This window comes from Amblyraja radiata, chromosome 9 (genome assembly GCF_010909765.2).
Source record: "Amblyraja radiata isolate CabotCenter1 chromosome 9, sAmbRad1.1.pri, whole genome shotgun sequence".
In the NCBI taxonomy this organism is placed as follows: Eukaryota; Metazoa; Chordata; class Chondrichthyes; order Rajiformes; family Rajidae; genus Amblyraja; species Amblyraja radiata.
Window position 1 is genome coordinate 14,666,151 of NC_045964.1, and position 12,963 is coordinate 14,679,113.

General features: G+C 43.5%; 1 protein-coding gene across 1 annotated transcript in view; it reads right to left on the bottom strand.

Annotated features, from left to right (window-relative positions):
• The window catches only part of ubr1 (ubiquitin protein ligase E3 component n-recognin 1), a 142,121-nt gene that overhangs the window by 46,018 nt on the left and 83,140 nt on the right, over positions 1 to 12,963 (bottom strand). Inside the window, exons 22-27 of the mRNA XM_033026751.1 lie at positions 12,910 to 12,962; positions 11,872 to 11,974; positions 11,087 to 11,135; positions 4,049 to 4,203; positions 2,509 to 2,611; positions 978 to 1,087 (exon numbers count right to left, since the gene is read on the bottom strand). Of these exons, the coding sequence (XP_032882642.1) occupies positions 978 to 1,087; positions 2,509 to 2,611; positions 4,049 to 4,203; positions 11,087 to 11,135; positions 11,872 to 11,974; positions 12,910 to 12,962 (573 nt within the window). The remainder of the gene's footprint in view (positions 1 to 977; positions 1,088 to 2,508; positions 2,612 to 4,048; positions 4,204 to 11,086; positions 11,136 to 11,871; positions 11,975 to 12,909; position 12,963) is intronic.

The following is a 12,963-nucleotide window of genomic DNA, read 5'->3' on the forward strand; positions in this document are numbered from 1 at the left end:
AAATGCTCACATGAACTGCCACAGTATTTAGCCTCAGATTGATATTGCTTCGAGGATACAAAGCTAGTTCATGCTAACTTGTGTCACTGATCAAAATAATAAACTCTGTTGCATATTGTTTTATATGCTGAGAAAGTATTTTTTAGATCAGGAAAAAATATAATCAAAAAAGGCATTTGTTTTAAGAACTCGCTTATCATTTCGCCTCTCTCTATTTTAAGGTACATTTCCAAGAGCAATTTTGGTCAGAAAGATTCAATGAATAAGTTCAACAGTTCTAAGTCATGGACCAAGAGATAGCCATTTAGCATCATAGCCTATTGACATCCTAATCCCACTACCAGCTTTGGTCTCTAATTTCTCATTACTCATACCAGTAATCACCAGATTTAAGCCAGGGGAATTCCTTTCGATATATTTTTGAGAAATATATTCTTGATTTCTTCTACCACTTCTACAAAAGTGTTTTCTGATTTCAGACATGATTGAAGCAGCTCTAATTTGAAGAAATATACCTCTTTATCTTTTCTTTACCCTCCCCCCTCTCATCCAGGGGAAATATGTCCTCTGTATTCAATCCTACTGAAGAGTTTTACAAAGAAGTTGTGTTTATTCACAAAATATTATGATAGCTCACCAATCTCCCAAGTCATTAGGATGACACTGCAGATCTTATTTTCCAAGGAAAAGCCTGACGGCTTAAACTATCGAAGTTTAGACTTTCAGTCAAATTTACAGCCCAGGTACACAGGGCAAACATTTTAATGCTATATTATCGTGTATCAAAAGAACATGGTAACAGGAGGAAGCTGTTCAGGACCAGAGACTATTCTACCATTGGATTATGAGTGAACTCTAACTCCATTTACCAACCTAATTCCATATCTCTCAATCACTGTCAACGAGGATCATTCAATCAAAGTATTGAAACTTCCAATAATGGAAAGCACCAGAGTCTAACACAGTATGTGTTTTACCTGTAAAGTATAAATAATCATGTCCTTCTGGGCATCTAATTGATGAACGTGCTTTAGTTTCTCAAGGAGTGACAGGATGCTTTCAGCATTCACAGCAGAACTTCCCATCCCTTCAGAATAACCAAAAAAATTATTTGATCAAAACCAAATGCACACTTGACAAAATACAAATCAACTAGTCTTATAGTTACACGGAACTGCACATGCTAGTTTAAAAAACCCACAAAGTGTTGGAGTAATTCAGCAGGTCAGGCAGCATCTCTGGAGGACATGGATAAGTGACGTTTCGGTTCGGGAGTCTTCTTCAGACTGATTTTAGTAGGGGGCAGAAAACTGGAAAAGAGGTGGGGATGGGACAATAGCCTGGCAATGTTTTTTATTGGCAGTTGGGTGGACAAATGGGAGAAATAAAAAAAGACAAAAGAGGGCAAGATAAGGAGAAGAGGAGTGAAATGTGAAGCCAGAGGAAAGGATGTAGGTGGAAGGGGACAGGGGAGAATTGGAAAGGATGGCACACCAGGGTGGAGCACAGACAACAGAGGGGGGAAGAAGGGAGGGGGGCTTGTTACATACAATTGGAGAATTCAATATCCATATTGTTGGGTTGTAAGCTACCCAAGTGGAATATGAAGTGCTGTTCCTCCAGTTAGCATGTCACCTCACTCTGGCAATGAAGGAGGTCCAGGACAGAAAGATCAGTATGGCAATGGAAGATATAATGGTTAGCAACTGGGATATACAGAAACCCTAGGCTTGTAGTCTTATACAGTCACTAGAAACGATACTTTACATGAAAAGCTCTACAAATTAAGATCACTAGTTTGTTACCTCTTTAAAATTCTGCTTCAAATCACAATACAATCTGTAAAACCCAACATAGCATTACTGATTTGCCAAACATGCGGTGTTTGGATGGTGACTATGGGCAACATTCAGATCGGCATTACATTAAGAAAAAGGTTAAAGAAGATTTCAAGAATAAAAAGTAATGTAGTATGAAAAATTCAGGACCTCAATGAAGATAAACAATGAGGGGATGAATTATATAGTTAGAAACTATGGAATTTTAATTCTCTGTCACTGAATCAGATATGACTTCTGGATAGGATGTATAATACTGGCAAAATCCATAACACCCTCGAAGGAGAATCTTGTGATATATCGACAGAAATAATCAACAGGCTGGTTACAGCAAAGCAGACTGCATGGATTGTACCTCAGGGGAGTTGGGAAACAAAGTGTACGAGTTCAAGGAATAAAAATTATTGAATGCATCAAAGTAATGTGACACGATTTGTCCGGAACCCACCTAAAACACCAAAACATAATTTTGAATAACAAGCCCTTGAATAGTGTTAGAGCCGACAGCTGACATTGCTCCGAAGAGATATGTGTGGCAGTGCATCCACCACACATCTATTTCGAAATGATTTTGAAGTAACTGCAATGTAACAGGCCAAACTATTAGCTTTGAAGCAATGGCTAATGACTTCAAATGTATTCCTAATGCCAAAGCAGCTCAAATACCTACTTGTTGCTTTCAGATAAACTTCAAATGTGACATCTTCCTCAGCAATTACTCCCTCTAGCTGCCGCTGTTCTTCTTGCAGAGCCATGCAGATAAGATGAAGAGTCTACATAACAAGAAAAACAAAACGTGATGCTGCTAGCCCACACAATATGTCATTAACAAAGAAACCATTAAAACAATTCTATCAATTTAAAAGATCAACATGATATAATACTTTGGCATTTGAATTGAATACTTTGAATTGAATACAAGTCCCAGTGAAATTCTTTGCTTACATACCATGCCAAGGTATGCAAATAGTCACCCATAAAGGGCACTTACAAAGTTACAAATCCCCCCCCCCCCCGGTTCCCTCTTTGTTCTTCCCCCCCACCCTCATGGCGGTCCTCACATGCCGGGCCCCCATTGTCCATTGTTCTACCTAGAGCTGCCAAGTTTTGTCAGAACATTTCAGTATTCTAGCACCTGAAAATCAGTATGTTGCTGAGGAAATCAGTATATTTATGCGGTGCCAATTTGCTGGAAAAAAATGTTGGTTTTTTTATGTGCTGTCATACCCATGTAAGAGTACAAGAATGCATAACTTTGCTACCAATTGACATGTCTTCTACGCACCTTACTTGACAGTGTATTCATTGCCATATCTTTGTATACTGCTGTTTGAACGGCTGCTTCCTGCTTTTAGCACTAGATGATGATGTAGAAGCCATTTTGGAAGCCTCCCTCTCCCTCCCTTGCTCTCTCCCCCTCCTTCCTATCTTTCCTTCCCTCTTTCCCTCCCACTCTCCCTCTCTCTTCCTTCCTTTTTTCTCCCTCCCTCTCTTATTCCCTCCCACTCTCTCTCCCCTTCTTCCTCTCTCTTTCTCCCTTCTCTAACAATCTGTGATCCATAACGCTGTGGCCATAGCGCTATGTGTAAAGCCCATAGCGCTATGTGTAAAGGCAATAGCGCTCCAGCTGGGAGCGCTATTTTTAGAACCCATAGCGCTGTTCGTTTAAATTCCCACGCGCTAAACTGACAGCGCTGTTTAAACCTGTAGCAGGACAGGCAGATCAAAGCGTACAAAAATAATCATCCAGATCTTGAAATTAAAAATACTAATAGATTTAATCTGCTATAATTTTTAGAGGTATAGTATGACTTTTTATATCCTTGCATTGTTTAAGCAGCAAGATGAAACAGGAAGTCGGGCTGATTTAAAAAAAATCCGTACTTTACAAAGCAAATCCGTACATCCATATTCTGATCGCATTTCCGTACAAAATACGGAAAATCTGTACTACTTGGCAGCTCTGTCTACCCCTCCCCCTCACAGCCGTCTCCCTACACCATCATTCCTTCTCTTGATTTCTCATTCCCATGGGCTCACCCATCGCGCACTCCGAATCAGCCCCGAGCCACCAGCATCGACGGAACCATGCCGCTGAGAGGGAGGTGGTCTGGCGAGACCAAGGTGAGCTCCCGGTGGATTCTTTTTGCAGGAAATCCATTCTAATTTTTCAAAATCAACTGAGTGATTGTAACCCTGCAAGTTCATACCTTCTGTACCATTGCTTCACTGCATAACTGTCCAATGGAATCCGCAGCTCGTTGAAGAACTGTTCTGAGAATTAGCATGAAAACATCGCAGTTCAAAATGTTCACCACCATTGCAAATGTTGGGAAGAACTGAAAAATGGCAGGAGGAGGAAGAGCTGCAAAACACATTATCAGTAGTTAATAACTTGAACAGAGAGTGCCACTGTTAGTTCACAAAATCAAGAGTGTTTAATTGCCATATGCAACACGATTGGAACAATTAATTATTTCCATGCTGAAGCTTTACAAACACATTAATACAACAATAATAAAATTAATTATCAGCTATACTAGGTCACAGTTGTTCTGCAGAGGGAAAATGTAGGTATACAGCCACAACATTAAAGTTTAGTTCCCTAATATAGCGCGTAGGTGGCCGCTAATTGTATACATTGGGTATGCAAGCAAAGAATTTCACTGTACCTTGTCACTTGTGACAATAAAATATTCCTATTCTTATCCTCATCAAGTAACCTACCCTAAAGGCTCCCTCACAGCCAGAATGAATTGGTCAAATCTACCACAAATCAAGAGATCAACCAACCTTAATATGAAATGTTTCAATTATAAGGAGAGACTGGATAGATTGGGTTTGTTTTCCCTGGAGGAGGGACTGAGGTAGAGTACAAAATTATCAAAGACGAGGACAGGATAGTTGCTAAAGAAACGTTTTTTTCCATGGCAAAGGCAGCCTAAGACCAGAGCGATAGGTTCAGGAGTCAAGAGGTTTAGAGGGCATATATTTTTACAGAAGTTTGCTAAAATTTGAAACGTACCATATGAGAAGGTGGTGTGGACAGGTATTTAAGAAGCGGAAATTGGAGGAACAGCGCCTCATATTCCGTCTGGGGACCTTGCGTCCGGATGGCATTAACATTGAATTCTCCCAATTTTGCTAGTCCTTGCTGTCTCCTCCCCTTCCTCAACCCTCTAGCTGTCTCCTCCCACCCTCCCATCCGCCCGCCCTCGGGCTCCTCCTCCTCCCCTTTTCCTTCCTTCTCCCCCCCACCCCCCATCAGTCTGAAGAAGGGTTTCGGCCCGAAACGTCGCCTATTTCCTTCGCTCCATAGATGTTGCTGCACCCGCTGAGTTTCTCCAGCAATTTTGTGTACCTTCGATCTTCCAGCATCTGCAGTTCCTTCTTGAACAGGTATTTAAGAAGCGTCTGGATGAGCAGTTGACTCACCATGGTCTGGTCGGCCACTGGTAAATATTTCAGTATAGATGAGGCATGATGGCCTGAAGGGCTATTTTCTGCGCTAGTTGACTATGATCATGACATGTTATTTCTTTCCACTCTTTGCTGCCTCACAATTCCAGTGACCATGGTTAAACCTTGACCTCTAGTGGTGTGTGCATATTCACCCTGTGACCGCACATTTCCTTCCAACTTTTAACATATCCAGAGGGTGATGAATGCCACTGGCACATTGTTCCATATACTCACTATCCTCTGTGTGAAAAAAGATGACCCTCAGGTTCCAATTAAATCTTTCCCTTCTCACCTTAATCTATGCCCTCTCATTCCCCTCTCCTAGGGAAAAGGAACTGTGCATTCACCCCATCAATTCCCCTCATGATTTTAAACACCTCAATAAGAAGTGATTCATGAGGCAAAGGACTTTGAGACATCTCGAAGGTGGTGTTGAGGTAAAAGATTATCTAAAGTTATTAAGCGGCAGAACAAGGTGAATCACCTGTGCTTGCTTCTATATGGAGTAATTCACCACAGAAACAAGCCCTTCAGCCCATCAATTCTACACCAGTCAATAAGAACCTATTTACATTCATCTAATTCTATTCTCCCATATTCATATTTCCTCCCAGATTCTACCATATTTGAGATAAACATATTCAAACTATACATGAGGAGTAATTTATATTGGCCAATTCACCTACAGAAGTCTCACACAAATCCTTAGGATGCATTAAGTAACTGAAGAACTGGAGGAAATCTGCACGGTCACAGGTTGAACCACATAGGTGGCAGTGGAGGACAGCATTGAACCCGGCTCACTGGTTGTGAGGCAGAGGTATACCAGTTGTACCACTGTGCTGCCTGCACTTCTTCCATTCTTCCCCAGTCCCTTCATCGTTCAAGAGGATAGCATTTGCAATTCTTTCATCCTTGGGGAATTTTCCTATTTAAAGATAGTAGGAAGATATGGTCATCATCTCCTCATATTCTAGTCTTGGTTCATTCGGGACTCTTTGATATGCTAATCTAAGCTTGGTGAATTTAATGTTTAGCAGCCTTTCCAAACATTTCCTCTATCAATTTTAGACCATCCATTGTATCACTATTCTTGTTTATAAATTATGATTGAAACATCAGCATCATCCTGGTAACATCAATCACAAAGTACTCATTTAGTGCCTTATCGATGTCCTCTCCCTCCACTTTGGCCCAATCTCACCCCCCCCCTCCGCCCCACCTCCCCTTTTATTCTTTAAATAATACAATGTACATTTTCTGGAGTGAAATGGAGAACTCTTAAATACAATACAAAGTGCTGGAGTGCTGAAAATACAAAGTGCTTCAGTAACTCAGTGGGTCAGGCAGCATCACTGCCAGACATGGATACAAGTGAGGGGGGGGGGGGAGGGGGGTTGACTGGCAGATGGGTGGACAAAGGCCAGAGATGCAAAGACAAAAGTGTGTAAGATAAGGAGAGAAATGTGAAGCCAGTGGAAGGGATATGGGTGAAAGAGGCATAGAGAAGAGAAAAGGGATTGGGGGTTATGGAGATGGGCACACATACGGGTGAGGCACAAGGAAGAGAGGGGGAAAAAAGGGGGGGGGGGAGGGGGGGGGTTTAATTTGGTACCTAAAATTTGAGAATTCAATGTTCATACCTTTGGATGGTAAGGTACGTATGCTGAATACAAGGTGCTGTTCCTCCAGATTGCATGTGGTCTCACTCTGGCAAAGGAGGAGACCCATGCTGGAAAGTTTGGCATGTGAATGGGAAGGGGAGTTTAAATGGTTAGCACCAGGTGATCCAACAAGCCTTGGTGGACTGAGCATGAATGTTTGGCAAAACGGTCACCTAGTCTATGCTTGGTCTTGCTGACATAAAGGAGGCCACATCGGAAGTACTGAATGCAGTCGATGAGGTTAGAGGGGGTGTATGTGAACCTGTGATTCACCTGAAAGAGCTGTGGGGTCCCTGAGTGGAGGAGAGGAAGGAAGTGTAGGGGCAAGTGTTGCACCTGTATTTTCAGGGGAAAGTACCTGGGGAGAGGGTGGTTTGGCTGGAAGGGAAAGGTTTGGGTGGGAAAGGATGTGCAAACCAAGGAATTGTGGAGGGATGGTCTCTATGGAAAGTGGTGAGGTTGGGGAAGATGGAACTCCTGGTGAGATCATGGTGAAGGTGGCAGAAATGTCAGAGAACAATGTATTGGATGTGGAGGCTGGTGGAGTGAAAGCCAAGGACCAGTGAAACTCTATCCATGTTCCATCTGGGAGGAGGGGGAGCGAGAGCAGAACTGAGGAAATACGGGTGAGGGTTCCATCTACAGCAACAAGGGGAAACAACTGGTACTAAAGAAAGAAGACATTTCGGATATCCTAGATTGGAAAGTCTCATCGAAGATGCACAGGAAATGGAGCAGGATTTGAAAGTCAGTAAAGTGTCGAGGAGCATGTGGTGTCTTGTGGTGTGGTGCTCTACCCCACCTCAACTGCGTCACCCCCCACCCCAGCTGACCGCACGCACTGTCAACCGGGACAACCTCAGATCTCTCCAGCCTGCCCCCATCCCTCCACCCTCTCATAATGCCAACTTTGCCCTCCTCAACACCAGGTCGCTCAACAACAAAGCCCTTGCCCTCCATGAACTAATCCTTGACAACACTCTGGACTTCCTTCTGCTCACTGAGACCTGGCAACAACCCAATGTCTTCTTCTCCCTCAATCAAGCATCCCCACCTGGATTTAATTACATTTCCAAACCCCGCCCCTCCCGCCATGGAGGTGGCCTCGCTGTTATTTTCAACCAGAATTTTCGGATCACTGAACTCACCTTCCCCCCAGTAGCATCATTTGAATTCCTCGCCTTTAAAACCCTTTCCTCCATGACAGTCATCCTCATTTACCGGCCACCTAAACCAAACCCCTCCTTCCTATCTGACTTCACTGAACTCCTCACACTTGCCTCATCCCTCTCCCCACGTCTGCTGCTACTTGGTGACTTAAATATTCACATGGACTCCCCCACCTGCAAGCTCGCATCTGAATTCGCCTTTTTACTTGACAACTTCTCTCTCACTCAGCACGTCACCTTTCCCACCCATGACAAAGGTCACATCCTTGACCTGGTCTGCTCCACAAATCAACCGGTATTCGACCTCCATCCATGCCTCTTCCCCCTCTCTGATCATAAGCTTATACGGTTCACCATCCCTTCTCCGACACCTCGCCCCCGCTTCCTCCGAGAAATGACCTTCCGTAATCTAAAATTCATTGATCCCCTCCATCTCTCTGACCTCCTCTCCACCACTCTCCCACTGGACTCAGCCCCCATCTCTCCTGATGATCTCACAAACCATCTCAACTCCACCTTGTCTACCTCCCTTAACACTATGGCCCCCCTCAAAACAAGAACCGTAACTTTCAACACATCTTCACCCTGGTACACACCTGCACTTCGTAAACTGAAACAGACTGGTCGCCGACTTGAACGACTCACAAATAAATCATTTCTCACAGTCCACCTTGAAGCTTACAAACTCCACCTCACTGATTACAAAGATGCCCTCATTGCTGCAAAATCTGCCTACCTCTCCTCCATATTCACTGATCCCTGCCTAAACCACAGAACCCTCTTCTCCACAGTGGGCAACCTCCTCAAGCCTCGAGCAAACACTCTCCCTACCTCTACTCCGGATCTCTGCAACTCATTCCTCCACTTTTTCGCTGATAAAATCAGCACCATCTATCAATCTTTATCCCCTGTACCCGACTCCCCAGCATCTACTCCAACACCTACCAAGGCCCCTCCTTTCAACATCTCCACTGACCTCCTTACCCCTCCTCCACACTGCTTCCTCTCCCAGTTTGACCTGGTCACCCCTATTGAAATCTCCAAACTCATCAGCTCTTCCAAACCCACTACCTGCTCCCTCGACCCTCTCCCCACTCCCCTGCTGAAGTCCTGCCTCCCCGTTCTCTGCCCCTACCTCACTAATCTCTTCAACTCCTCATTGTCCCAAGGAATTGTCCCCTCCGCTTTCAAAACTGCTGCTGTCACACCAATCTTAAAGAAACCTGGTCTTGATCCCTCCTCTCTCATTAACTATCGCCCAATCTCAAACCTCCCCTTTCTTTCAAAAACCCTGGAGCGTATCGTTGCGTCGCAACTTCATTCCCACCTCCTTGCGTATAACCTACTTGAACCCCTCCAATCTGGCTTTCGCCCTCTCCATAGCACAGAAACTGCTCTCCTCAAAGTCCTCAACGACCTCCTCACCTCTGCTGACACTGGTTCCCTCAACATCCTCATCCTCCTCGACCTGAGCGCAGCCTTCGATACAGTGAACCACAACATCCTGCTCACCAGACTCAAAGACCTCGGCATTGAAGGCTCTGCACTCAGCTGGCTCCGTTCCTACCTTTCCAACAGATCCCACTTCATCTCCCTCCACAACCACACCTCTGCTACAGCCACAGTCACTCAAGGCGTTCCCCAAGGCTCCGTACTCGGCCCCCTCCTCTTCATCATCTACATCCTCCCCCTTGGTCAGATACTCCGCCACTTCAACCTGGACTTCCACTGTTACGCCGATGACACCCAGATCTACCTCGGCACCAAATCCCCCCACAACCCCCCCCTCTCCCATATCAACTCCTGTTTGTCAGCTATAAAAACCTGGATGCAACATAACTTCCTCAAACTCAACAGCGATAAGACAGAATTCCTCCTCATAGGCTCCAAAGCCACACTCAGCAAAATCAATAACCCCACTCTCACCATCGACGGCACCACTGTCTCCCCATCTCCCAAGGCCCGCAACCTTGGCGTGATCTTTGATTCCACCCTCTCCCTTGAGCCTCACATCCGCCATGTCATTAAAACCTCCTTCTTTCATCTCCGCAACATCGCCAAACTCAGACCCTCTCTCACACCTCCCGCTGCTGAAAGACTCATCCATGCCTTCATCTCCTCCCGACTGGACTATTGCAACTCACTTCTCCTTGGCATCAGCTCCACCTACATCAACCGACTCCAACTGGTCCAGAACGCAGCCGCCCGACTCATCACCCACACCAAATCCTGGCATCACATCACTCCAGTCCTCAAACAACTTCACTGGCTTCCCATCTCCCACCGGATCACCTACAAAATCCTGATCCTCACCTACAAAGCCCTCCACCATCTGGACCCCCCATATCTCACTGACCTCCTCTCCCCCTACCAACCCTCACGGTCCCTCAGATCCACATCAGCCGGTCTCCTCTCCATCCACAAGTCCAACCTCCGCAGTTTTGGGGACAGAGCCTTCTCCAGGGCAGCTCCCAGGCTCTGGAACTCCCTCCCCCAACTGATCCACAATTCCGTGTCCCTCACCATCTTCCAGTCCCGCCTCAAGACCCATCTCTTCACCTCTGCCTATCCTTAGCCCCACGTCCCCGTCCCTTTTCATCTGTGCATTAATTGCCTCATACTGTGTTTTGTATTGAATTCTGTCTTTACTTTGTGTACTAGTCATGTCTCTACTATTTATTTCATTCCCCTTACATGTTTTTCCTCCACCTGCTAAATTTTTGTAAGGTGTCCTTGAGACTCTTGAAAGGCGCCCATAAATAAAATTTATTATTATTATTATTGTCTTGGATGCATGTTACCACCCACTTTGCTTTCTTATTCTGACCTTGCCTCATTTCCTCCTGTCCCCCTCACACTTTCTCTTCTTTTATATTCAACCAGGCTCACACTTGTATTATTAACAAAGTTGCAAAGGACATTCTTAATGAGAAACTTAATTAAATCTGAATACCTTCATCACTATTTGCTTGTTTTTTCTTCTTTTTCTGCTCCTCCTCAGCCTTTAATAAACAGACAAATGATAAAAAAATTAGCATTTAAACATCAAAATTACATCAACTATGGCTAAATTTTAAAAGCAGCAGGTTCAAGAAGCTAAATTAGATTAAATTGCTACTGTCAGGTTTGATCGTCCATTTGATTAGGATTTGAGATTTTTAAGTATCCTATTAGCAATTATTCAATTAAGTGGTGTAAATGATTTTATACTAATTAAGTCTGATTAACACGCTGAAGGAGTGGTTCACCACCCTTCTGAATATGTTTGTTACAAAGTCACACGTGTAACTTCAAAAGGTGGAAATAAAACAAGGTGGATCTAAAATCCTTAACATACAAGAGCAGTACAACAGCACAGTGGTGCAGCAGTTTGTGATGCTACTTGACATTGTGTGATGTTTATATGGAATTTGTACATTTTCCCCTGGTGCTCCAGTTTCTTTTCACATCTCAAAGATGATCATAGGTTAATTTGTTTACTTATGGTTATTTACATTCTAAAATGTGAATACTGGCTCTGTTCTGTTGTTTTGCACAATCCGCAGGCATTGCCACTTTCATTTCACTGCATATCTTGTATGTGTATGTGACTTGACTTGAAGTTAAGTTGACTTGAAGAATCAAAGGGTAGTTCATTGGCAAGTTAGAGTGAATAAGTCGCAGGGTTACAATTATATCCATTGAAGTCTGGATGACATTTAGCAACCCTCAAGCAAAATATAACCATAGAAAATTTACCTTAGTTTGCTGTGACTTGTAGTAATGGTAGAAAAACAGATTGAAGTGCTTCAGACATTCTGGCTTCAACTCATAAACACCATGCCCCGATAAGCCTGGCTTTCTGGAGAGAACACAGCAGACATCTTCCTGTGAGTGGAGTGCACTGTGCAGTCTCACAATACACATAATAGTTACATTTTGTAGATGCAAATGTGAATTGGTTTCCATATATTTGGCTCTCACTTGTATTATTAACAAAGTTGCTGCTGATTGCTCAAATGATAAATTTGATTAAAAAAAAATACTAATTGATTTGAGCTGTTTAACTGTTTCTTTCACCACGTGATACTGGTGACGTATCAAGCAAGATGCTGCTTGACTTGATGATTATTTACAGCATGGTTTTATTTCAGATTTCCATCATCTGCAGCACTGTTTTATGAATTTGAAGCAAAATTGGATTCAAATCAGTCACTGATGGAAGTGGAAGAGTCCCCTAAATAAGATCATTCCGTAAAACTGAAAACCTTGATAGGCTGGAGGAAGGAAAAGCAATTTAGAAAAGTGAACTAAATTGTGCTTTAGTGATGAGAAAGAATTATCCAAGTACTTGCTCTAAACTAGGTGTTCAAAAGCAATAGAACTGCTCCAATTAAATTGTGTAGCATTTGCAGAACATAAAGCTTTATGCATTATAGCGGAGTGGTTGGGAGCTGGGGTGATGAGATGCAACCCACAGCACAACAGCTCTGTCTGTCCTTCAACTCTTGGAAGGATAATGTCCCCATGATCTTTCCTCTATTGGACAATGGCCCACTTGGCTAACAGCAAAAGTTTACCACGGGTCATAAATAGTTCAAGGGTGTGGAAGCATCATATTAGAACATCAGCAAATAGAAAACATTTTCCAAAAAATGAGAAGGAAATAGGGTAAATAACCTAGAAAATACAATTGATTTAATATCTGAATTAGCACACTGACGCTGAAAGAACAATGCAGTGAAAGTAGACTGCTCAAGAATTACGCCAGTCAATCGTATGGAAATTTAGACTTACTTGAACGTGGCCACTTGATGTATAACATTTTCCAAACCAGTTTCATTGTTCTCC